Source organism: Dermacentor variabilis, chromosome 9 (genome assembly GCF_050947875.1).
Source record: "Dermacentor variabilis isolate Ectoservices chromosome 9, ASM5094787v1, whole genome shotgun sequence".
In the NCBI taxonomy this organism is placed as follows: domain Eukaryota; kingdom Metazoa; phylum Arthropoda; class Arachnida; order Ixodida; family Ixodidae; genus Dermacentor; species Dermacentor variabilis.
In genome coordinates, this window is record NC_134576.1 from 83026987 (window position 1) to 83051481 (window position 24495).

A 24495-nucleotide genomic window follows, 5' to 3' on the forward strand; every position below is an offset into this window, starting at 1 on the left:
GTACTGGAATGTCGGGCCGAGGAGGGACGAGGTACTCGCCATCAGGAACTGGTGGGGAAGACAAGAGTTCAATATAGGCTATTGACTTTGGCTACAGGCGAAGAAAGCCGGCGGGGTGTAAGCGGCACTGGGGTGCGTCCGAAGGTTCTGCGAGAATCGGCATTTCAAGGCGAAGGGTACTGGAAGAGCAGTCAATAAGAGCAGAACGCGCGGAGAGAAAATCGAGGCTGAGAATGAGGTCGTCGGGGCAATGAGCAATTACAGAGAAAAGGACAGGAGTGCGGAGGCCGGCGATGCTGACACGTGCCGTACACATACCGAAGATACGCACAGCACCGCCATTTGAAGCGCGGACGATGCGTGCCGATGCTGGGGCAAGGAGCTTGTTCAGCCGTCGTCGGTAGGCAGCACTCATAATAGAATCGATGAGTGCCGCGATAGGATAGCCGTCCACATCAACGTCAAGAAGGTTTTGGTTCGTAGGTAACGTGAGCAGAGGATTTGAGTTCAGGGTCGACGACGCAGCTTCACCTCTAGAAGCTGAAGTGCCAATTTTCCGGCTGGATCCGGGAGGCGATAGGCGGCGAAGAGAAGCGACGGCGCTGGGGCGAACGAAACTGATGGCTTCGAGGGGAGGGTGAGAGGCAATAGCGAAGATTTGGAGCTGGAGCATCAGTGGCAGTTCGTTCATCGCGGGTGGTATGGGGAACAGAAGGTCCAAAGCTGCGGGAATAAGCACCGCCGTATGTCCGATAATGTGGTTGCGGTTGCGGCATCGTTGTGGTTGCAACATCGGTTGCGGCAGTGACGAGCGACGTGGCCGATGCGACAGCAGTGGAGGCAGATTGGTCTGTCGTCAGAGGTACGCCATTCAGACGGGTTGCGGCGAGATGTGGCATAAAAGGACTGTCGGGGACGAGGAGGGCCGCTAGAGAACTGGGTAACACTGGGTTGAGACGTGGAATAGACGGTGTTCACACCCATGTTCTGAAATTCTTGTCTGACGATGGTCTGAATCTTCGCAATGGTGGTTGCTGGCGGATCGGGAGGCGTCGTGGAGAAAGCCGGCGAACAGGTGGCCCCGAGTTCGCGGCGAACAATACGGTTGACGTCGTTACAGGTGTTGATCTGACGCGACCGACCGCCACATGTTGATGTAGCAGGATTGTTGTGTAGCCGCGTGATATGGCGTGTGTTACGGCGACTCTTAGCTTATTCAAGGTGACGGCGCCCTTTTATGATGGCATCGATAGTCTAGACGTTGCCGAAAACAAGCAAATAGAAAGCGTCTTCGGCGATGCCTTTTCGCTGAAGAGCCACTTCATCTGCTTCGGACATATCGTCAGCTTTGCGGCATAAAGCCAAGGCGTCGAAGATGTATAAAACCTACGGCTCTGTAGATGACTGAACACGAGACGCAAGGGCCTTTCTCGCGGCAACCTTGCACTCAAAGGGGTCGCCGAACAGTTCCCGTAGCTTTTCTTTGACACTGTCCCAACTGTCTCGTCTTATCGTGCCTTATGTCGTCTTATCTCGTCTACATGCGTTTGGTGCCACACCCGTGGGGTCAGCATCATCATCAGCCTGGTTACGCCCAGTGCAGGGCAAAGGCCTCTCCCATACTTCTCCAACAACCCCGGTCATGTACTAATTGTGGCCATGTCGTCCCTGCCAACTTCTTAATCTCATCCGCCCACGTAACTTTCTGTCGCCCCCTGCTACGCTTCCCTTCCCTTGTAATCCAGTCCGTAACTATTAATGACCATCGGTTATCTTCCCTCCTCATTACATGTCCTGCCCATGCCCATTTCTTGTTCTTGATTTCAACTAAAGATGTCATTAACTCGCGTTTTTACCTTCACCCAATCTGCTCTTTTCTTATCCCGTAACGTTACACCTATCATTCTTCTTTCCATAGCTCGTTGCGTTGTCCTCAATTTGAGTAGAACCCTTTTCGTAAGCCTTCAGGTTTCTGCCCCGAGGGTGAGTACTGGTAAGACACAGCTATTATAAACTTTTCTCTTGAGGGATAATGGCAACCTGCTGTTCATGATCTGAGAATGCCTGCCCAACGCACCCCAGCCCATTCCTATTCTTCTGATTATTTCCGTCTCATTATCCGGATCCGCCGTCACTACCTGCCCTAAGTAGATGTATTCCCTTACTACTTCCAGTGCTTCGCTACCAACTTTAAATTGCTGTTCTCTTTCGAGACTGTTAAACATTAATTTAGTTTTCTGCAGATTAATTTTTAGACCCACTCTTCTGCTTTGCCTCTCCAGGTCAGTGAGCATGCATTGCAATTGGTGCCCTGAGTTACTAAGCAAGGCAATATCATCAGCGAATCGCAAGTTACTAAGGTATTCTCCATTAACTTTTATCCCCAATTCTTCCCAATCCAGGTCTCTGAATACCTCCTGTAAGCAGGCTTTGAATAGCATTGGAGAGATCGTATCTCCTTGCCTGACGCCATTCTTTATTGGAATTTTGTTGCTTTCCTTATGGAGGACTACGGTGGCTGTGCAGCTGCTATAGATATCTTTAAGTACATTTACATACGGCTCGTCTGCACCCTGATTCCGTAATGCCTCCATGACTGCTGAGGTTGCGACAGAATCTAACGCTTTCTCGTAATCAATGAAAGCTATATATAAGGGTTGGTTATATTCCGCACATTTCTCTATCACCTGATTGATAGTGTGAATATGGTCTATTGTAGAGCAGCCTTGAGGGAATCCTGCCTGGTCCTTTGGTTGACAGAAGTCTAAGGTGTTCCTGATTCTATTTGCAATTACCTTAGTAAATAGTTTGTAGGCAACTGACAGTAAGCTGATCGGTCTATAATTTTTGAAGTCTTTGGCGTCCCCTTTCTTATGGATTAGGATTATGTTAGCGTTCTTCCAAGATTCTGGTACGCTCGATGTCATGAGGCATTGTGTATACAGGGTGGTCAGCTTCTCTAGAACAATCTGCCCACGATCCTTCAACAAATCTGCTGTTACCTGATCCTCCCCGGCTGCCTTCCCCCTTTGCATATCTCCCAAGGCTTTCCTTACTTCTTCCGGCGTTACCTGTGGGAAATCGAATTCCTTTAGACTAGTTTCTCTTGTATTATCGTCGTGGGTGCCACTGGTACTGCATAAATCTGTATAGAACTCCTCAGCCTCTTGAACTATCTCATCCATATTAGTTATCATATTGCCGGCTTTGTCTCTTAACGCATACATCTGATTCTTGACAATTCCTGGTTTCTTCTTCACTGCTTTTAGGCTTCCTCCATTCCTGAGAGCATGTTCAATTCTATCCATATTATACTTCCTTGTGTCAGCTGTCTTACACTTGTTGATTAACTTCGAAAGTTCTGCCAGTTCTATGCTAGCTGTAGGTTTAGAGACTTTCATACATTGTCGTTTCTTGATCAGATATTTCGTCACCTGCAATAGTTTGCTGGTATTCTGCCTAACGTAGTTACCACCGATTTCCATTGCACACTCCTTAATGATGCCCGCAAGATTGGCGGTCATTGCTTCAACGCTAAGGTCCTCTTCCTGAGTTAAAGCCGAATACCTGTTCTGTAGCTTGGTCTGGAATTCCTCTATTTTCTCTCTTACCGCTAACTCACTGGTCGGCTTATTATGTACCCGTTTCTTCCGTTCCCTCCTCAGGTCTAGGCTAATTCGAGTTCTTACCATCCTGTGGTCATTGCAGCGCACCTTTCCGAGCACGTCCACATCTTGTATGACGCCAGGGTCAGCGCAGAGTATGAAGTCCATTTCATTTCTAGTCTCGGCGTTCGGGCTCCTCCACGTCCACTTTCGGCTATCGCGCTTGCGGAAGAACGTATTCATTATCCGCATAATATTTTGGTATTATGTATTATCTTGTATTATAATATTTTGCATATCATGACCTCGGGTGCTGCCGAGATAAAAGATTCATTGGCGAACCTAATCGTTGGGTCCCACATGTAATAAGCACTGGCGAGTTCATACAGCTCGATCCATTCGTCAACGTCATGTCCCTCCAGGCCAGAGAACACATCAGGGTCGCGATGTGGGGCAACCGTGATGACTGGAGCAGTCGGATAAGCCGAACAGCGCTCGTCTTGTGTCCTCCTTTGTCCGTGTTTTTTGACACTGTTTTAAATATGAATGATCCGTACAAACTAGCTCGTGCCCAAACCCTTCTAAGCCGTAGCCGTTGCAGAGGCGGGCTCGTCCCCGGGAGGCATGGTCCCCGGGAGGCAGTAATCAGCGATGTGTAATAATAATAATAATATTTGGGGTTTTACGTGCCAAAACCACTTTCTGATTATGAGGCACGCCGTAGTGGAGGACTCCGGAAATTTTGACCACCTGGGGTTCTTTAACGTGCACCTAAATCTAAGCACACGGGTGTTTTCACATTTCGCCCCCATCGAAATGCGGCCGCCGTGGCCGGGATTCGATCCCGCGACCTCGTGCTCAGCAGCCCAACACCATAGCCACTGAGCGATGTGTCGACTACTTCGCAGTTCCGTGGCGAGGGCGGTGATCACTAACCTCCACCAGAATGTTATGTGTGAGAAGACACACGATAAAGTTGTGCGCAGTAGTAACAACAAGAAAAATATAAATATAGCGATACCACTGGCGGTAGCGATACCACACACGTGGCGTAGAGTGCAGACTTCCAATGCGCAGTGCACAGTGGACCGTCGCATAACGCAAGGAGCCCGATTCGGGCATAAAGTTCCAATGGCGTTTTGATGGCGAGCGGGCTCAACGCCGCATATCGCAGAGGCCGCGGAACCTACGGGGCTCATGGATTTCAGTTCTGAAACTTTGTCGGTATAAGGTTCTCATAAACTTTTCATGCGAAAGGTACGCTGACATTTCCAAAGTCGTGCTTTAGATTTTCAATTTCGGAACCTTGTAGGTTTAATTTTGTTATGAACATTTGACGCCAAAAGGGCATTGAGTTTTCCAAAGTAGTACATCTGACCATACAACGATACAATGAGACAACCGAAATCAAGATACCATCAGACAAGGTGACAAAGCACGCAGTGAGGTCCGATGAGATGAAGCGTTGAGGTGGTTCATTTCTGTCGTCATGTCACAGAAAACATTATCAGCATTTGTTTCCACCTGCATCAAAACATCCATGTCAAGACACTAAAGCCAGCAAATGTATCTACGTTATCATTTGTTTTTCTACTTTTACTTTTATCACGAGGACAAATTGAGCTTCAATTTTTTTTGCTCTCGCTACCCGCTGGCTGCCGGAGCCTACCAGAGCGAATGCATTTTTCTCGTGTTGCCGCGACCACCGCGCGCGCGCATTTCGATGCGTGTTCGTTTTTCTCTGGCCGAGTGTGTTTTCGCTGGCAGAGTTTTGGACGCTTTCTGGCTAGCAGACGAGAAAAATAAACAATGCATGTTCGCTCGCCGCCATCACTGCGCGGACTCGCACGGGCCGGCAGGTCCTACAAACCTTGGGGTTCCCAGCTATAACAACGCGAACCCAAGAAACCTGCTCGATACTTCGTCACGTCCAGGAGAGGTATCTCGTAGCCCCGATACCATGCAACAAGGACCCTAAGCAACACTTTGGCCGGAGGAGAGCAAGGGCCCAGTACATGGAGAAAGCATTCAGGCCCAATTCCATGGCCCGTTTTACGGACGCCGCCATGTATGGGACGAACAACAAGGTCGCACTGGTAGAGGTTGCGACTACCGAGGCCACGTTACCTCCGATGCATCGGCCCTCCTCGTCGCCATCATGGAAGCCGAACAGCTGGCCATCGCACTAGCCATCGGCGAAGGCCTCCACGCAAACAAACCACCCACGATCCTCACGGATTCCCCGTGGGCCTGCCGTAACTTCCTACAGGGATGAATCGGAAGACCTTCTGCAGAAGTCCTAGGCCAAATACTCAAGGAGTATCATAAGGACATCAACACCCAAACCATCATCTAAATACTGGGCCACACTTGCATCACGGCCAACCTGCAGGCCGACAGAGCAGCTCGAGAATTCGTGCATGAGCGAGCACTCATCACGCCGGCTGCAGAACATCCGGACCCTGTCGACCACGAGTATTCAGCCATAGTGAACTACCACAGAGGGAGTCGCTTGCGATATCAACCACACCATCGAAATCTAAAGACAGAGGATGCCGTTGCCTGGCATAGGGTCCAGAGAGGCAGTTGCACACGAACCTACACTTATTACATCGCATACACCCCACAGCTTACAGGAACGAATGCCCGTGGTGCGGGGACTCACCAACACTATACCACATTACGTGGGGGTGCACACTACACAACATAGAACACCTCGACAGGAACACCAGGACAGCAATAGGAGGCACTGCTCTCTAGCTCGGCCGTCGACAACCAGCTCAAGCTGATATAGAGAGCTGAGAAGATGGCAAGAGCCAGTGGAGCCCTGGTCTAAGGTTCCGGACCATTAGCGATTCTTCTGATTATTCTTTTGATGAAATCTATCTATCTATCTATCTATCTATCTATCTATCTATCTATCTATCTATCTATCTATCTATCTATCTATCTATCTATCTATCTATCTATCTATCTATCTATCCATCTATCTATCTATCTATCTATCTATCTATCTATCTATCTATCTATCTATCTATCTATCTATCTATCTATCTATCTATCTATCTATCTATCTATCTATCTATCTGTCCGTCCGTCCGTCCGTTGCCTGTCTGTCTGTCTGTCTATCTGTCCGTCTGTCTGTCTGTGTGCGTCTATGCGGTGACTCAGGATTGCAACGCGTTCGCTTGAGCGCAGCCTCTCCGGAAAATTTTGTCTCTCTAGTGCACGATTCTCTGTGGACCAAGTGTCTCACGTTTTCTTCGACATTCCTTCAGTAGCCACATAGGTGCCCAAAGTAGGCATTCGATTGTGGCCAACATGTTTTCTTTTGCGTTTTTTGACGTCCGTGCCCTTGCCTCGAAAAAAAATATATTGTGGCGGCTCAGCAAATTGTCGCATAGTGAAATTTCGATTTTGTTACTTCTTCTTCGTTTGCGGAAATAATGGGCTACAGGGCGCTTCAGTTTCCGGATAATTCCGGATAATTGTCCATATAATTGCAACAGCAATTATATGGACACTCCACGCGCATTCCTGCAATCGCCTTCACCGTCATGTTCCGAATGAAGTCCAAGTGTGATATCATCATGACCGCGCGCCGAATGCTGTATGTGGGAGTGAAAGCGTAAGAGGGGGGGGGGGAGGTGGCACGCGTGAGCCGACGATGGTGGCTCTGTCTTGTGGGCTCAAAAGACCAAAGGGGGGAGGAAGCGCACCGCCTCGTGTCACGCACGATACATCAGGGGGAGTGGATACAGCGGGGAGCTGTAATCAGTGAATCTTGTTGCGCAACATGTTTATTTTCCTTCTTTGACGCATTACATGCAGTGACTTTTTTTAGATAGGTAGATTTATTGGAGTCTTATACGTATAAATAGATATCTGGTTGCGAGGTTATGTGCATACCCGTGCAGCGAAATTTGTTTCCAGTGCCACTTTTTTTGTCCTTTATCAAACTGTGCCTACGCATTTGTATATTCCATTGTGCCTTCGCATTTCTAATGCACGCGGGCGAATCAAATGAACGTGAGTTTATCCACCCCGTGCAATAATAGTTCGGCTCAGCATGCGCGAGGCATGCGCGTAGCATACAGGCATCTCTAATTTATCAAAGGGACACGAAGTTATGAGGATAAAGGTTATTTAATGCTCTCATAAATTGGGTTGAACACGGTTACATGACGTAATGGAAACTGCCAATGTTGAGCAGCGTGGTGTCGTGAGGTTTCTCACGCCTGAAGGTGCTTCTCAAAAGGTGTTTCCCAAATGTCCTTCCCATATGACTGCCGTTCACGTTGAACATTGCATTTAATTAGCCACTGTGAAGCGTTGGAGCAAACAGTTCAGAGAAGGACGTGACAGTTGCAAGGACGATTCAAGACCGGGTCAAAGCCACCGTGCAATCACACCCAACACTATTGCAAAGGCTGATGAGCTGATTAGACAAGAAAGGGGGATAATCACCGATGAATTCGCAAGGCGTGGGAACATCAGTCGCGGTTCGGGTCGCACCATAATTCGTGAACATCTCGGTTATCCGCTCTTGTGTGCGCAATGGATGCCCAAGATTTTGAACCACCGCCAGAAGAACCAGCAGGTTCAGCGCTACCTTCCCTTATTTTATCCGGTTTCACAATGAAGTTGACGACTTTCTGTCTAGAGTAGTGACCGGGGACGAATCATGGTGCCGCTACTAGGAGCCTGAAAGACGACGGCAGAACTCACAGTGGGAACATTCGGCTTCGCCACTCCCAATCAAAAGACAAGCCGTGATTTCCGCCGGTAAGGTGTTGACTTTTCTTTCTCGATAGTCAGGAGCCATTAGTGATGGAATTTGCTAAGCCTGGGGAGACTATCGATCGCTTCTAATACAGTAAAACGCCGGATCGACTGCGTGTCGCAATCAAGAACAAACGACGTGGAAATTTGAGCAATGTGGTCATGTTGCTCCACGACAATGCCCGTCACCATGTCGCTGATGTGGCTAATACAAGAACGGCGAAGTTCAAGTGGGAAAAGCTGCAACATCCACCATACAGCCCAGACCTGTGGCGCTGCGACTCACCATTTTGAGCTTCTGAAAGAACAGCTCAAGGTAACCAGATTCGTGTTGGAAGATGACGTGATACAGTCAGTTACTGTCTTTAGAAGCAGCAACCCAAGCAGTTTTATGAGACGGGAATCACGCGTGTCGTTAGTCGGCGGGACAAATGTCTAAATAATCATGGAGACTACTTTTAAATAAAGTACCCCGTTTGTCATATATTCGCACTGGCTCACTTTCATTGGAATCGCCCTTGTATATTTTGCATAACTGCTGCTTTTTATAGGTGCTCTCTGTTATGACTATGATTTCAGTGCAATTACAATGCACGACAGATGAAAGCTGCTCCTGCGCGATAAATTGTAACAATGGGAGGCCTTATTGAGATTTTGCCTGGTCGTTGTATATGTATAAAGATGTAAACAAGGTTCTTCAATGACAAAGTTTCATTAAAGTAATTGTCCTCAACGTGCTCATCTTATGGCCTTTACATTTTTCATATCAGCCACATGCACTGCTTTGCTGGTTTCAAACTGATATAATTCTAAACTTCGTGTGATATTTTCTTTACTTATTGAACAGAAAACATGGAAGCATTAATATCAGTTATTTCAGGCATGATGTTTGACACATGCGAGTATGTTCTTTTATGAAAAAATACATATTTTACTGGTCTTGACAGTGCGCAGGGTTCAAGAATTCGTTTTTAGCATCTTTGCAGTGGAAATGCAGTTGTTATTAGTGTATTTGACCCCTCGACAAATTCTATAAGGAGGAGGTGAGCTGCAACGTGAGCCCCCCCCCCTTCCCCGGACGAAATTTCTGGCTACTCCTCTGTTCACTACCAAACTACAATCATCGTATGAGTAGCATACGTACAACGCTATTTATCAACTCAGAAATCGCTGTGAACTAGTAAACGAGGTCAATGTGCCGGTATCTGTTTGTTTCAGGGGCTGATTACTCCCGATGAAACGAGAAAAAGTAGCACCAGTGTACCACTGGTTGACGGGGACGAGACCATGGGCCTCTATCATGAGAAATTCAGCCCACAAGAAGGAGCGGTGAAAGCCATTCCGGAAGTATCTGATCACGCCTCAAAAAACCAGATAGGCAAACTGGCTGATGGAGCAGAACAGCACTCCTTCCAGTCGGCTAACAGCAAGTGCTACCAGTTCTCCGGATACGACTCAACGATCGGCCTCCAAATGTCGTTGGGAGATTCAGTGGGAACCGACGCATTCAAACCGATCACTGTGAGTATAGGATGTTAACCCCATAGGAAACCAAAATATTCGCAGAGGCAGCCACAGCTTTCGAGCCTATATTGCTTATTTATTTTCCCCCGAATAAAATGTCTTATTGCGCTCTGCAAAGTTGGCAGTACGTATTGTTGTGAGCGAGCAAATTTTACAAAAAATGCGAGCAATTACCAGGACTTCATTGCTTACGAATCGTTTGCTTTCCTCATTTACGGCGTAGCAAAATACGAGACCTCATTGAGCGCTATTGTTAGGGTTGTCACGTAGGCGTTGTCTAAAGTACAACCTTTAAGATGCCTATTTTCCTTTTGAAGGGCCAAAGTGCGCGGAATATTCTTGCTCGTGTGATCGGAATTTCTCTACAGTGCTTGTTTCCATTCGAGGCATTGAGAGAAAGCTCCTACCCCGTATGATGATAACGCAGCTGCAACGAGCAGAGTCGTTTAACTCCGTAGTTGTCGGACGAATTGCTGCCTTGCTGGTTTTTTACTGGTGTCCTTATCGCAATATATCTTATAGTTGCTTGGTAATTATCTACGCAACAGGGCACCCAAAATAAGTGTGCAGTTTGACAGTACATAATTTATGCGGTCTCTAACAGCAAGAAGAGAACAATTTGTTTCAACGAAGAACACCATCTGGTCTTTGGTAAAGCGCTGCACCATAAGAACAGTGCTGGCTTTTTGGTGAGTTGATCAGCCGTCAAGTGCTGTCGGTGAAGCAAAGAGCCGCGACAACTCCGAAGTGAAGTAAGCTGCATGAATTGAAAATAAAGTTCAGAGAACAATAGCCTTGCAAAAGAAGTCTTTTTAGCAGAAAAATAATGAGCAGAAGGGGATAAACTCTATTGGTAAGAGACGTTTCCGATACGCGACTAAGAGGCGTCTTATTCCGAGCAGAGCGCCAAGACACCGTGGGTAAGACAACTCTCGGACACCGCCTTGAATTTTCTGCGTTTTATATTCTTGAGGTCAAAGATTTCAAGAGAAATATCTGTGGACCAGTAACTACGCTGTCGGCGTGCTAGGATTGGACGTACTGCATTCGAAAAGAGGCGAACGAGTCTGTCAACTGAGTTTGCATCACATTGTAGATATAGTTGTGAACCCCGACATCACAGGCACCTATAGAATCCGGGACTTCGCAAGAACGTTACGAATTCTAGATGAACCGCTACGGTTCAGGCCTCGTCGCTGTTCCGCAAGGTCTCACTTAAGGGTTCGCTGGTTTCGCTTTGGCCATTGAGTTTACCTGTAATCAACCTATCACTTCCTGCCAAACTGATGGACGAGGCTTTTGACCGAGCACTTCACGAATATAAAATAGCTCATTTTTGCTTTGATTCCTACCATTACACTCATTTATTTATGGGTTAAAATCTACACAGCTAATTATACCTTTGTCTCTGTATCTGCTTGTAACTGTTAGCATATGTTCATCGTTCTGGGGCAATTGTTTCGTGTTTAATTACGCTTTGTCATTCGCGCATTTCCCTTTTCTAATCGTATATTGGTTCCGTTTTCAATCGCGAGAAAAGATTTTGTTCACCATTCTATTTTGTATGGCTTAAATCATGTTCCTACTTTTGAATGGTCGCCAAAAGGGCCTGCAATGAAATGTTGTAAAATTAATGAAAACCTAACAATAAAACCCAACAAACGTTAATAACGTAACAGCATGGCGAAGCCCTAAATGCATTATCTTCTGCTGGAACAAAACATTACTACTTGCGTAATAAGGAAAGCTTATAATGATACCTTGACATGTTTTATTACATCGGTATTTTTTCTTTATTTTTAGTAAGATCTTTATCATGTGTGTGTTTACTTATTGTTTTTGCGCACCCTTGCTAATGTTACTTATTCCTTTCTAGAGACGCGCTTCGTTGTCTTGGATTTTTTTTTACAAGATGCTTTGTAGGGGAACTTTAATTCATAGCCCTCTCCATTGTTTTGATGAAAACAGGATGTTGTTATGTTGCTTTGAAGTGTCAATAAATTTGCAACCACTTGGGTTTGCAGGTTATGTCAGAAAGCGAAAACTTCATGGGAACTCTGGAGAAAACATTCATTATTGATGATGACATTGGAAACAACACAGTCGTTACTGTAAGCTGCGCCTCCGGTCGAAACTGTCCACTCTCGGTGCAGCTTGTTGACCCCACCGGACTAAGGTGTCAAAACTGTCGTGAAGATAACACCGACCTCCAAAAAATACTCACCATACCCAGCCCTGCAAAGGTAAGGCTGCATCCTGAGAATACAGGACTGGCCTAATAGCGACATTGGTTTGGTTCGATTTTATTCATTTCTTACCAGCTGGCCCTCATGGCCTGCCGATCACGGCGGTAGCGCGGGCGCAGGCCCCTCTGACAATTCCTCAAGTGTGAAAAGGAAAATAACCTGAGTAAAACTTACATTGTCCCGGCCCATGTTCAGATACATTTGTTTTAATGCCTGTCTGAAATGGGGCTGCAAACTTGTTTTGCGCTCTCTCGCAGAGGCGTTTTAAGGCAATTTGCCTCCCCAACCAAAGTCAAACTAATGCGCCCCTCTCGACTCTGGCAACAAATTTATGGGTAGTATGTTGAAAAATTCGAACATGACTTTCTGACAAATTATTACTAAATGTAACGAAAAAAAAACACCCATGTTTTCGGGTATCATTTTAATAATTCGTCTACAATTAGCCGCAAAACACGACTGACTTAAAAGAAGACATGAATGTTTTAAAAGTGCTAAATCGTGGAAAATAGTGCGAGGGGTCGGCCAAGGTAAGAATATCCAAAAACGAAAGGCAAGCAAAATTGGGTATAGCAAGAGCCGAATTTGATCGGTGGCAGGCAACAATTTTGCATGTAAGAAGAAATTCATGTATGAAATCTAAATATATAATTTTGATTAGATAAGAATGTTGTAGTTACTACTATTCGCGAAAAACAGAACATCACGTAGGTACTGTGCAATGTATAGGAGATATACAATGTGAAATCTATTCGTTGAATCAAAAACACGTACTCTACCACGTTTCTGCTATTGTGCTCACTAAAAGTGCCCGAAAACCCATCATCGTGAGCAAAGTGTAGCGCCCTACATTTGTCAGCAATTTCTTAGAAGTGCCACACAGCATAATTGCAAACGCTGCATGCGTGTCAGAACTCTCGTCTTTGGTGAAACGACTCCGCGAAGTTTTTGTTGTCACATTATACCCGACGATATCACTTGACCAAATTCACGAGGATTCAGCCCTGTGAATTCAGTGCGCATGTGTGCAAGAAGTTGTTGTAAAGGCTGAATATGTTTTAGATAAAGGCTCATAATAGAACATAAATAAAGTGCACAAGAATACGTCTTTTCAAACCTCGAAATGAAGAAATATTTCGCGGGAGAAAGCTAAACATCTGGCAGTCAGTCGTTACTAGTACTACTAGCGACGATCGAAAGTGGGCCCTTTGATTAGCGTTCAGGTAATATTGTGGATAGACACGCCGGATATGTAGGTTCAGTACCTGATCAATAATTCTGTAAAGCTTTTTTTTTTGTCGGCGCCAGTTTACCAGACTTGGCGAAAACCTTTTTCGCCGCTTACAGCTGACATGACAAGATTACAGGAAGCAGTGCGGCCTCGCTGCTGCCGGGCAGTCACGTCCGTGGGAACATCGGGTCACGTGGTTGAGGTGTGTTTATTGTGCTGTTCTGACATGTCACACAGGTAAAAACATCGCAACAAACGTACTGATGCGGATGAGCCGGTTGTCCAACAGATGTGACTGCTGGGCAGTAGCAAGGACGCGCTGCTAGCATTGATTTCCCATTGTCAGTTCTTAGTACGAAAAGTCTTTTTCGACATCACACAAATAGCAGCAGCAGCAGCAGCAAAAAAAAGGAAGAGCCGCGACGTGGATTTGAACCATGCACCACAACGTGAAAATGCGACTTTATCGCGATGCCGCCGCCGCTGAGTCTTTCGTAGGTGCTCCTCCACTTGTAATATTAACCACCGCCTGAAACTGTTCGAGCTTTTACGCCTTGCTGTTGTTGGTTTCGGCGTGTGGAAGGCCAATTCTTGCGCATGCTGCATAGTTTCTGATTTTGCGTCTTATCTATATAACATTTGCTGCACAGAGCCATTTTCGTTGCAATTTCGAGCCCTGAGCCCCGCTGGTTCTGATCGCCGTCACACTGAACTACAGCACGTAGATTCCCCCTTTTTATTGATCAGCATATGATGACTGTAAGGCATCCGAGTATGATGGGCAGCTCTGTATGCATCTTAGCCCCAGTTCACTCAAGCTAGTGTGAAGCGTTCCTGAATACCGTTGCGGCAGAGCTTTGTGCCTTGTGAATGTTCCGCGTCCTTAAAAAAGACGAATTGGACTGTACGTACTGTTGCGATTCTGGCTCCGAGCGGCCATTAAGGTGCCGTGGCTGGTGATGTCCCAGGTGTCAGGTGATTGAGAGGGCCGGGGTGGCGTCAAATAGGTGAGAAAAAGTGTCCACTTAACGTAGCAGTTCTGCGGAAACCCACAAGGTGGAGAGAAGTAATTATTAATGGGAAAATCAGACATCCATCCGTTCGTAGCAATTGCTACAAAGGAAACCCATACGGTTTCCTCCAAAGAAAAGCCTCAGAGTTGAAGAAAAACTCATCCTGGTGCGGTACTCGAACCCGGGACCACCGCCTTTCGGGGGCAGCCGCTCTACCATCTGAGCTAACCAGGCGGCTAGCAGCTGGCAGGGCGAAGTCGTATTTGTCGACAACAATTGCAGCAATTGTATCAAATGTAGCAATTCTAGCGATTGCTACGAACGGGTGGATGTCTGATTTTCCCTTTATAGTAGGGTTTATTTACAAATTAACGGGATGCGGGTTTCCATGTACGAGCACGAGTACCAGCACTAGTACGAGCATGAGCACCCCCACCCCCCGCCCCCAAACACTAAAATTTCGCTTTTCAGCGCTTTTTTTCTCCTTTCCATCATTTCGTAAATTCACTGTTCTTCTCAGCCACCCACAACCGTCGAACCGTTCGCGAAATCCGCCCATTACGTTGCACCCTTCTGTCGGACTCCGCCTCCAACGTTGCGCATTCGTCCGCTCTGTACGAGGCAACGTCGTGATAAACTGGGAACTTGATGTCGACGTCGTTTCCACGGAAGTCCTTGGCGTTGGCCCCTTTTATCAATTAGTGGGCCATTTGTGACGGCCCGTTTGTCAGGGTCAGGTTCAGGTAGAGTGGTCTTCGCTGTACTCATTGCTTCCACGGAGGGCAGTGGGTTTTGACCGCCTCCAAGTGAGCTCCTTTGTCTGCGCGTTGCAGTCTATGTCGGGTTGAGTCTAGTCCAAGCGGGCGTTCGTCTGATTTAGTCGCCAGCTCCCTGGTTCTGAAAAAACAACGATGCCAGTGTGGAGAGCCTTTCATAGCTGCGCGCTCGCCGGCGGAGCCTCATTTGTCGGGGATGGATGCCGGGCACAGCAGTGCTAAACGCCAATCGTAACAACGGGTACGTCCATCATGTGTTCAGCCAATTCAGTCTCAAAAATGTGAACAGCTATACGGAGCTTATCGAAGCCAGTTCATTGGACACTGTATTGATATTCCTGGAAGTCACTTTGCCCTCTCAGCACACGAAAACGCTTTGCGATTGGCAAAAACATTGCTTTGATATAATGAGTCGGACACACCAGCGACATCGGAACGTTGACGCATTATCGCAATTCCAAGTTGTGAGCAATGCGGCAATACTGGCCTCTCAAGACAGCGGCAAATTGTTGGAACTTTAGGAGAGTACACGGGAGAGGAAGCTGCAGAATGGCGTCTGTGTTTGGCAGATCAGTTCTGCGGAGGCCCGCAAAGTGGAGGGATGTTCATGAAAAGAAAAAAAGCAACGACATCTATCCCTATTTTATCACGAAGCTACAAAGAAAACCCACACCGTTTTCTCAGAAACAAAGCTTTGCGGTTGAAGAAAACTTCGCATTGCCCGACCAGGATAAAATTTCCTACAACTCGGAAGCTTTCTTTCTGAGAAACCTGTGTGGATTTATCTTGTAGCTTCGTGCTACAAAAAAGGTGGACATCAATTTTATTTTCAGGTGTATGTTTGTGAAAGAGAAGATCAAACATTGGCTGCAACGAACACAGCGGGAGGGGATGATAGAATTCGGGAACGCAAGGCCACCAAGGTTTTCTTTGAAATACACGAATACAGGTGTTGTTAATTACGTCAAACCATGTCATGAGTTTCAAATAATCAAATAAATGCACAAACCCGTCGTAAGCCAGCGGTACTGCTAGAATATTTGACATTTAAAATCAACTTCTTGATTTGGTGTCGGTCAAGCAGAAGCAGAAGCAAGGTGTTGTGGATGCGAACATTTGTTGTCGCTATGCACCGTGGTTTTGGCAAAACCTTTAACAGTTTACTGTCGTGCATTCCAAAATTGCTCACAAGGGCTTCGTACGATCTTGTTTGACTTAGACGTGCCTTGCTTCAAACTTTTGCTTGTGGCCCATCTGAAACCTTTTTTCCACCATCGCCATTATTGAAGCGGAAACAAGTCACAGCGGCGTCTACTCTTTTCCGGCTCCGCGTTCAACTGCATATTGCGGTTGGCTAAGCTAGCCTCCGAATTGTGATGGAACTGAGTGCCAATATTTTCTTTTCTATTCTTTCCTTAAGACTAATCTTTTCTTTCTAATCTTTTCTTAAGACTTAAACAACACTTTTATTGCGTTAGATCCCGTGGTGGTATTTTGTGAGTTCGGTAAATAACATTCTACTATAGTGCTCTTTCATGTTGTGATTATGACCTTACAGCTATCGTGCCTCTGGATGTACTGTCTTAAAGTTTTTTCTACCATTCCTCTAGTATGAGCATCTTGCGGAAATTCAGCACCTGTGAGGTGGAAATTTTGTCCTATTGTGCCATCTCCGACTTCTGTTTGTCTATTGAATCCACACTGTCCATTTGTATACAAGAATGCACTTCTAAAACGTGAAGCGTTCCTGGACCTAGTAGCAGCGAAGGTCAAATGCGAGGCCGTCCAAGGCCACCGAGTTTGTCGCCGATGCGCGCGCTCCTTAATGTGCCTGCTAGGCGGCCGCTGTTGACTCGGCCCCCTCCTCGCTCCACGCGCATGCTCTCTCTCTCACGCGCTCGCTCACGCATCGCTAGTGCTTGGCTCCTCCACTGGGCCCTGTGCGGGTTTGCGTGCCACAAGTAGACGGGGCTCGGTTGAGCCAGTTTTGCCGTGTTGCGCGTAGGCCTCCACTTGTAGATACAAAAATGGGCCCTCCAGAAGTATCAAGTGGAAGAGGAACATTGAGGTACTGCAGAGGTACGCGATGCGTACCAAAGCGGCGAGGCAGGAGCAGGTGAAGCGACGGGTCGAATTGATAAGCTTGGCCAAGAAGCGGTAGGCGAAGCCGAGGGCTGCCGAACGGGCTACAGAGGCCAAGCGTCGCCGATTGGAAGGCCACCACTTGCGGGACGCAGATTCGCACTTTTGAAAGCACTTTGCCGAAGACAAATTAGGTGCGCTGTGTCAGGTCTGAGAGCGCCTCCAGTTCCCATACGACGTCGTCAGGCATGTCGTGGCCCGCGAAAGTGCGTGGTGGTCCTCAAGCGAGCGTGACAGGGTGGACGTGAGTGCGTTCGCGCTTTGGACAACGCGCACGCGAGCAAGGCTCCGCGTTGTGTCTGATGGTCATCAAGGACGGTTCCTTCCATAATTCCTTTCTCTGTTCATAATTTCCAGCGTTTGCCAGAAATAGAACAAAAGAAGCAATTTTATTGTGGTTTAGGTAATGGTTACAATTATGGGGCTTTTGCATGCCGAACCCACGACCTGATTATGAGGCACGCCGTAGTGGTGGACTTCGGATTCATTTTGATCACCTGAGGTTCTTTAAGGTGTCCCGAATATCACGGGACAATGTCACGGAATGTCATCCGAGGTGTCACGGGGCGCAGGGGTTTTTGCATTTCACCCCCCCCCCCCCCGCCCCTCTATGGAAATGCGGCCGGCGCTGCCGAAATTTCATCCCGCGACCTCGTGCTTAGCAGTGCAACACCACAGCAGCTAAGGTGTGGGTGGTTTAGGTAATGGTGATGTGACTGACTGGCTGCCTGACCAACTAAATAACTGATTGCGTGACCGAGTGAGTTACTGACCGAACCAGCAACTGATCAACTGATTGACTGACTGGTTGACTAATTTTATATTTCAAGGCTGGTACATGGATGCTTCAAGTGAAGAGCTCAAGCACGGACCGAGTCAATGTCAGCATCCTGGTCATGTCCGAAGGCAGAGACCCTACAAAGATGCCGGTATTGGCTGCAAGTCGAGGGCCAAAGAACCCGGTTAGAGCACCTGATGAAGCATTCATAGACGTCTATGTGTGGAAAGGCGAGAAAGTTGTCATTGGCGCAAAAGTTATGGCGGTGGTGATCAACACGCAGGGGATTTGGTGCATTCCACTGTTTGACAGCGGTCAGGGTAAGAGCATCGCTGAAATAATTTCTTCTCGTTAAACTTGGCACATAGCGCTGCGCATTTTATATATTGATATAGTATGATGCTTGTTGTACAAAAAAAGATACAAACAACAAATCACGCCGACAAGATCCAACCAGGCATTCCATTATGAAAGGAGGACTTATTGGCTGCAGCTAGCCTTTCCCACTACCGCAGCACTAATTTCGAGCTGCGACTCTAATCGGACAACTTTTTTTTCTGCTACCAGGGACGCTCAATGCAGAGGTATTTGAACTAATGCCGCCCAGATTCCTCGAACTATCCGGTAGGCTGTAACACGCACGCAACCACGGTGGCGTACGTAAAATGTCTTGCGCGCGCTGCGAAGGGTTTATGGGACCTCGGGTACAGAAATGGCGTAGACAAATACACAAGTTTCATTTATTCGTGCATTAGCAAGCGTAGTTGTTAAACTTATGTTGCGGCTGTTTTTCGCTCCATGTTCGTGGTGGGTACGTTTGTTTTTTACTGGAGATTTTAGTACTAAGGTGCGGAAATGATCCCCCCCCCACCCTTGCATGATGGTGCCCGGGAATGTCCTGCACCGCTCCAGCCTGCTGCAGTCATAAATTGCTGAGGCTCCTGAACTTGTCTCATTGGCGGACACGCTTAGCCGTAGTAAAATCGGTCCGGTACCCCTGTGTCTCACTGCCCTAGTTTCTTCGCACCTGTTTTGCATCCTCATCATGTCGAATGCAGGAAAGCCATAGGCAATAACTGTGTGCTATTCAGATGAATCGAATGGATTAGCGCCGGCATTAGCGTCAATCCCCGGACACCGAGGTCTATTTTGTGTCCCTGCCGGTGGTTGCACCGAAGTCATAAATTGTGTATCGCGCCACCACAAGCAGCGCTGCTTTCGTCGACAGAAAAATATTTGCTGTCTACGCTGCCGTTGATAAATTGCTGTACCGCAAACTTGTTTTCCTAGACATGAAACAAGAAGAAAACAGCTACAAGTATTATACAATGACTAAATATGCGAAAAGCTGAAATGCAGTTTTTATGAAGCGGGTAGAGCAGTCAGGCTTGTCTCTTCCTCTTCACTCTTGACACTCGCGCCATCTGGCGATGCCACCGTGAAGTTCGCGCACCCTAATGGCGGAAATACAGGGATCGAGGTCTGTTTCAAGGAGGTTAATTAAACAGCGCCACATACCGCGGGGCACATGCTCTGTGCTACACTCACCCTATTTGCACTATTTTAAGCTGCTGCCAAGTGTTTCGCACACAACTACTTGCTACGCACACCACGTATAGTTACGGTAAAATAAATCGATGTCAAAAACAATTGGCATCAATGAAAAATGCATCCCACTCAAAGGTGTCATGTGGACGTCCTGCCCGGCCCCGACTCCTCCCCCCCCCCCCCCGAAGAAAAATGAAGAAAAAGGATATGCACGTGGGTGTTTCACCACAGAGAAGGAGTCAATGCGCAAAGAAATCGAATAGAGAAGTGAAGGACGCCACTCGCAGTGGATTTCGTGAATGCCAATTCGCGGCGATTGGGTTTAAGCACATCTTTCTCACCTATCTGAAGTGGAGAGGAGATCGCTAGAGGTACCTTTACACATCATTTATTGCTCCGTGGTATAGCGCCATTGATTCTGTGATTTAGTTTATAATCGCCAAATTAAAAAAAAATTATATGGGGTTTTGCGTGCCAGAACCACTTTCTGATTATGAGGCACGCCGCAGTGGAGGACTCCGAAAATTTCGACCACCTGGGGTTCTCTAACGTGCACCTAAATCTAAGTACACGGGTGTTTTTCGCATTTCGCCCCCATCGAAATGCGGCCGCCGTGGCCGGGATTCGATCCCGCGACCTCCGTGCTCAGCATCCCAACACTATAGTCACTGAGCAACCACGGCGGGTAATCGCCAAATTTGGTGCAGCAGTTATCATCAAAAGTTGGCATACGAGACTAGCATGGAGAAATGAAAAATAATTTCTTTGACGTGGTATTCACATGACTAACGTAACATATTTTGTTCTTGTTTTTGAGTTGCCGCAGTCCTGCTAATTTTCGGTTATTTACTTTGTCGCATCTAATCTATATGTTTTATTTTTCAATGGTAGGTTGTCGCAGAGTATAAAATATGAAAATAGTGGAAGCACCATTTACTTATCACGGTTTTGCAAAAAATATTTCAAATGACACTGAACCACTCTCTTACGGTAAAAAAAGCTGTTGAGAATGCTGCTGTGAACACGCGAGAAAATTAAAGAAGCAACACATGGCTTCAAGACAAAGCAAACCTACTACCTTGCGTGATCATATCGCTTGACTTTTCTTGCGTTATACTTATTCTCTGAAACATTTCCACCTATAACAACCGCGATAACGTCAAAAGAGGCATGACTAGCCATAGACGTCTACCAGTAGCTACGCGCCTGCATTTCAGCAATTTTTTTTCGAAAACAGTATTCTAGTCCGTTCCATCGACGGTTACTTCGCAGGCCCCGGAAGCTTTCGTCAGACGGCCCAGTTTTGGCCATTGAGAATGTAGCGTTCACGACGGTAGCAAGGTTTAAGACTTGCGCTGAAACTTCTCGGAGAGTACTCCAGCAATGCACGTGGGCAACGCGATGGAATCGATGTGGCATTCGAGGTGAAAGTTGCCTCGGAGCAGAACTAGCAGCCTGCAAAGGCGGCTCGAAACACGGGGGCAAGGACGAGATGAGATCTACAGATAACCGTTCTAGTCAGCGTCACCTTTATTGTCTCTTACGCTTAAGTCAGCGCATGCGCGCTATGCCTAAGGTCCCTAGATAAAGTCCCTAGATAAAATCTGGGGAGTTCAGGTATACCCACCCGATGCTAGTGCACCTGACCACAACGCGCATTCGAACACAACACTGCCAGGGCTCCACTAATGAAGTCAATAACTATAGGGTCATTGTGCGTCCACTTAATTTCTCCTTTTTTTGCACCTCATTTCTGTTCTTTCCTTTTCACAGCAGAATGGACTGTCATAGTGTTTGCTACAAAACTTGTTAAGGAAAATGCCGGCGTTGCAACCAATGACCTGCGATGAACCTGTGGTTATTACCTGCGTATTTATGGAATCTTTGTATTTTTCAGCTTCAATTTTGTTTATTTGACAATAATTAATTTTTATCGATTTCCAAGCACTCATATAGCTTTTTGAAAACAGCAAGGCAATTAGCCTGGGCGATCACGCGTAATCACCGCGAGACGTTGGATTATTATTTGTGAAATGACTTTGAGACGATTTAAGGCCAGATATGCGCTGTTCAGGCAAATCCACGCACCAGCCACAGCGATCATGACAACCGATCGCCCATGCTTGCTCCTCCAATAAACACCTCCCGACAGTAGCGCCTCAGTCCTCAAAATATTTGTCGGTAAATTGATTCGGACTGTGCCTCACTCGCGTCTAAAGAACCCTTCGGGATGAGACAGTTATGCCAGGTTATGCCATGACGTACTGGTCTCTTTTCTCTGACATGTCGACCCGCCGCCGTTGATTAGTGGCTACCTGGTGGGGGCTTAGTAGCATGAGGTCGCGGGATTGGATCCCGGCCATGGCAGCCGCATCGACGGGGGAGAAATGCGAAAAGACCCGTCTATTTAGATTTAGGCGCAGGTTAAAGAACCCCGGGTGGTCTAAATTTCCGAAGTCCACCACTACTGCGTGCCTCGTAATGAGATCGGGGTTATGGCACGTAAAACCCCATAGTTTATATTTTTTTGCCAAACTTAGCGCTTTAGCATCCACAGTGTATTCCATGACCTTGAAGTGCCTATGCGTCTGACTGGTTCTGCGACGTTAATACCGAGACTTATCACGGAGGCCATTACGGCGGTGCTGGCCGTATGTATACGCCACAATTGTGTCATTATCGTGGCAGTAATAAACTTGCGACGCTAAATATCCTATATACCTGTGAAGAACCGAAATAGACTTGCTGTTGTTCGGAATAGACAAGCAACCTTGTGCTACAGACGACGTCGCATAACTACAGTATACGGACTTGCTTTCGTGTAAGGGCAGGCGAATGCTGTGTGCGTGTTCACCAGCTCTTGCTCCTAAATTCGCAGATCTCGACGTGCACAGTAATGATGGTATCTACAGTGGATACTTCACGCAGTTCACGGGTGCGGGACGGTACTCTATCTTTGCTTACATTTACGGAGACAGCAAGACCAGGCACGCGCACCGAATTCCAGGCTTCCCCCCTGAATCTAGTATCACCGTTCATAATCGTCCCCGACCCGGTGAGTTGGTCATTTGTACGTTTTCGTGAGATAATTACGTCTCTCCCTTTTGCGTTTATTACGATCATGACTAGTGAACTACAGCCAGACACGTATGTCATAAATGTGTTTAATCTTGCTTTAAAGGCATTCTTTGCACAATTCTCGCCGACTGAAAAGCGATACTCGGCGCGTGTGGCGCTGTGGGCGCTTTTCGCGCCACTGGTCAGTGCTGGGCCAATCGCTGTGCAGCCGAACGCAGCAAGATTTACAACACGAAGGCTCTCGCCTTTCAAGGGATACGAAAACGTGTCGAGCCGGTGTCTCCAGAGTCGCACCCGGCGTCCGAAAAGTGTCGGCAGATGCCCGCGGTATGAGCATAGCGTTTCAATCGCTGAGCACTCTGCTTATATGCGTAGAAACTGAGAGGATTTGCGCGTGCAAACGAAGGTCGTTGAAGTTTTCCATGCCAATACGGAGGGAAAACTGCACGAACCACGGTACGAAGCGCCTGCAACTCAGTCTCTTTACCACTGTTGCTTTAAAGGTGGGGCGACCGAGGAGCAAGTTGTGTTGGTGTTAGTACAGTTTGCCTCTTGTGGTGGTTTTGAAATAAAGGAATACTGTGTCTTACCGATAACCATTACAAAGAGCCCTTGAAAGCGTTCACCAGAGGTAATAGACAGCGTTTATTGTGGCCAGGTATATCGCCTTTCACAAACAACAACGCTATCAGAAATATGCATATATCTACGGTTTCGAAAGGACCATAGGAATAATGCAGCAGCGGTGTAGCATTCTCATGTGTAAAACAGCGCCAAAAAGGACAGAAAACTAGCCAGTAAAGGGCGACCACTAATTAGCTACTAAATGGTATATTCCAGATATCGTTGCCTTGTCTGACATTCAAGCATAAATAGATCAATAATATTGTTTTTATTCTTCGATACCTTTGAAAAAGTTCCCACTGTTGCAGATGTATCAGATGGCAACTGTAATGTTCGTTTATATGCCGTATTTCTTATGTTTCTACTTGTTGCGTGTTAGCTTTCACGGAATCGCGTGCGGTTTCCGCGAACTGGCGCATGTGTTTAATATAGTCTGTAACTATGTTTTCTGTATATCTGTAGATGGGGTCGAGGATTCGTCAGGCCGAGTGGTCTTTGACATCGACCTCATGTTAGGCACTGTTTAAGGAGCCAAATAAATAAAAAAAGAAAGGTGACTTTTAGTAAAACCCACTGACCGATGGTGGTGAATGATTGCGAGAGCATGCATTAGCCAACTACACCAAAGGCAAGAGTTGAAGGCTAAGCAATTTCAGCGCATAACAAATGTTAACCTGACAGCCAATACATATCCACCATTAAACGCCCTCAATTAGCTTCAACGACACCTACCGTCATTTATAAGAGCCTTTCAAAGTCAAAGTCACTTTAGACATTATTGATGTCATTTAGAGGTAGGGTAACCCGCCGTCATGTGATGATAATCAACAGATGACCAAATGCATCTGTTATGTTGAAACGTGCGAGTGGAGTTTGCATGAAGAGGAGAACGAAGCTGGACTGGCTGGCGCCCGGTGCTGTGCACTCATTTCGCTAAGCGATACCTTTGCATTTTTCATCTTGTAATTAAACGCAATACATCGTCACAACTGTGTTGAAAGGTGTGCGGTAGGCCACCTACTACCTAGTGCTACCTGACGGACACCGTTTGCCAACGACGCAAGCATAACAGTACTAGCTTAGCCGCGGCCGTGGACTTGCGGGCGGACTTGGCAGCACTAACTAAAGAAATAAACTCAAACCGAGAC

At 46.9% G+C, this 24495-nt stretch overlaps 1 protein-coding gene across 1 annotated transcript in view; it reads left to right on the plus strand.

The window, feature by feature from the left end:
* The window catches only part of LOC142558416 (calcium-activated chloride channel regulator 1-like), a 114999-nt gene that overhangs the window by 56313 nt on the left and 34191 nt on the right, over nucleotides 1–24495 (plus strand). Inside the window, exons 7-10 of the mRNA XM_075670552.1 lie at nucleotides 9606–9908; nucleotides 11936–12154; nucleotides 18150–18417; nucleotides 22524–22700. Coding sequence (XP_075526667.1) covers nucleotides 9606–9908; nucleotides 11936–12154; nucleotides 18150–18417; nucleotides 22524–22700 — 967 coding nt within the window. The remainder of the gene's footprint in view (nucleotides 1–9605; nucleotides 9909–11935; nucleotides 12155–18149; nucleotides 18418–22523; nucleotides 22701–24495) is intronic.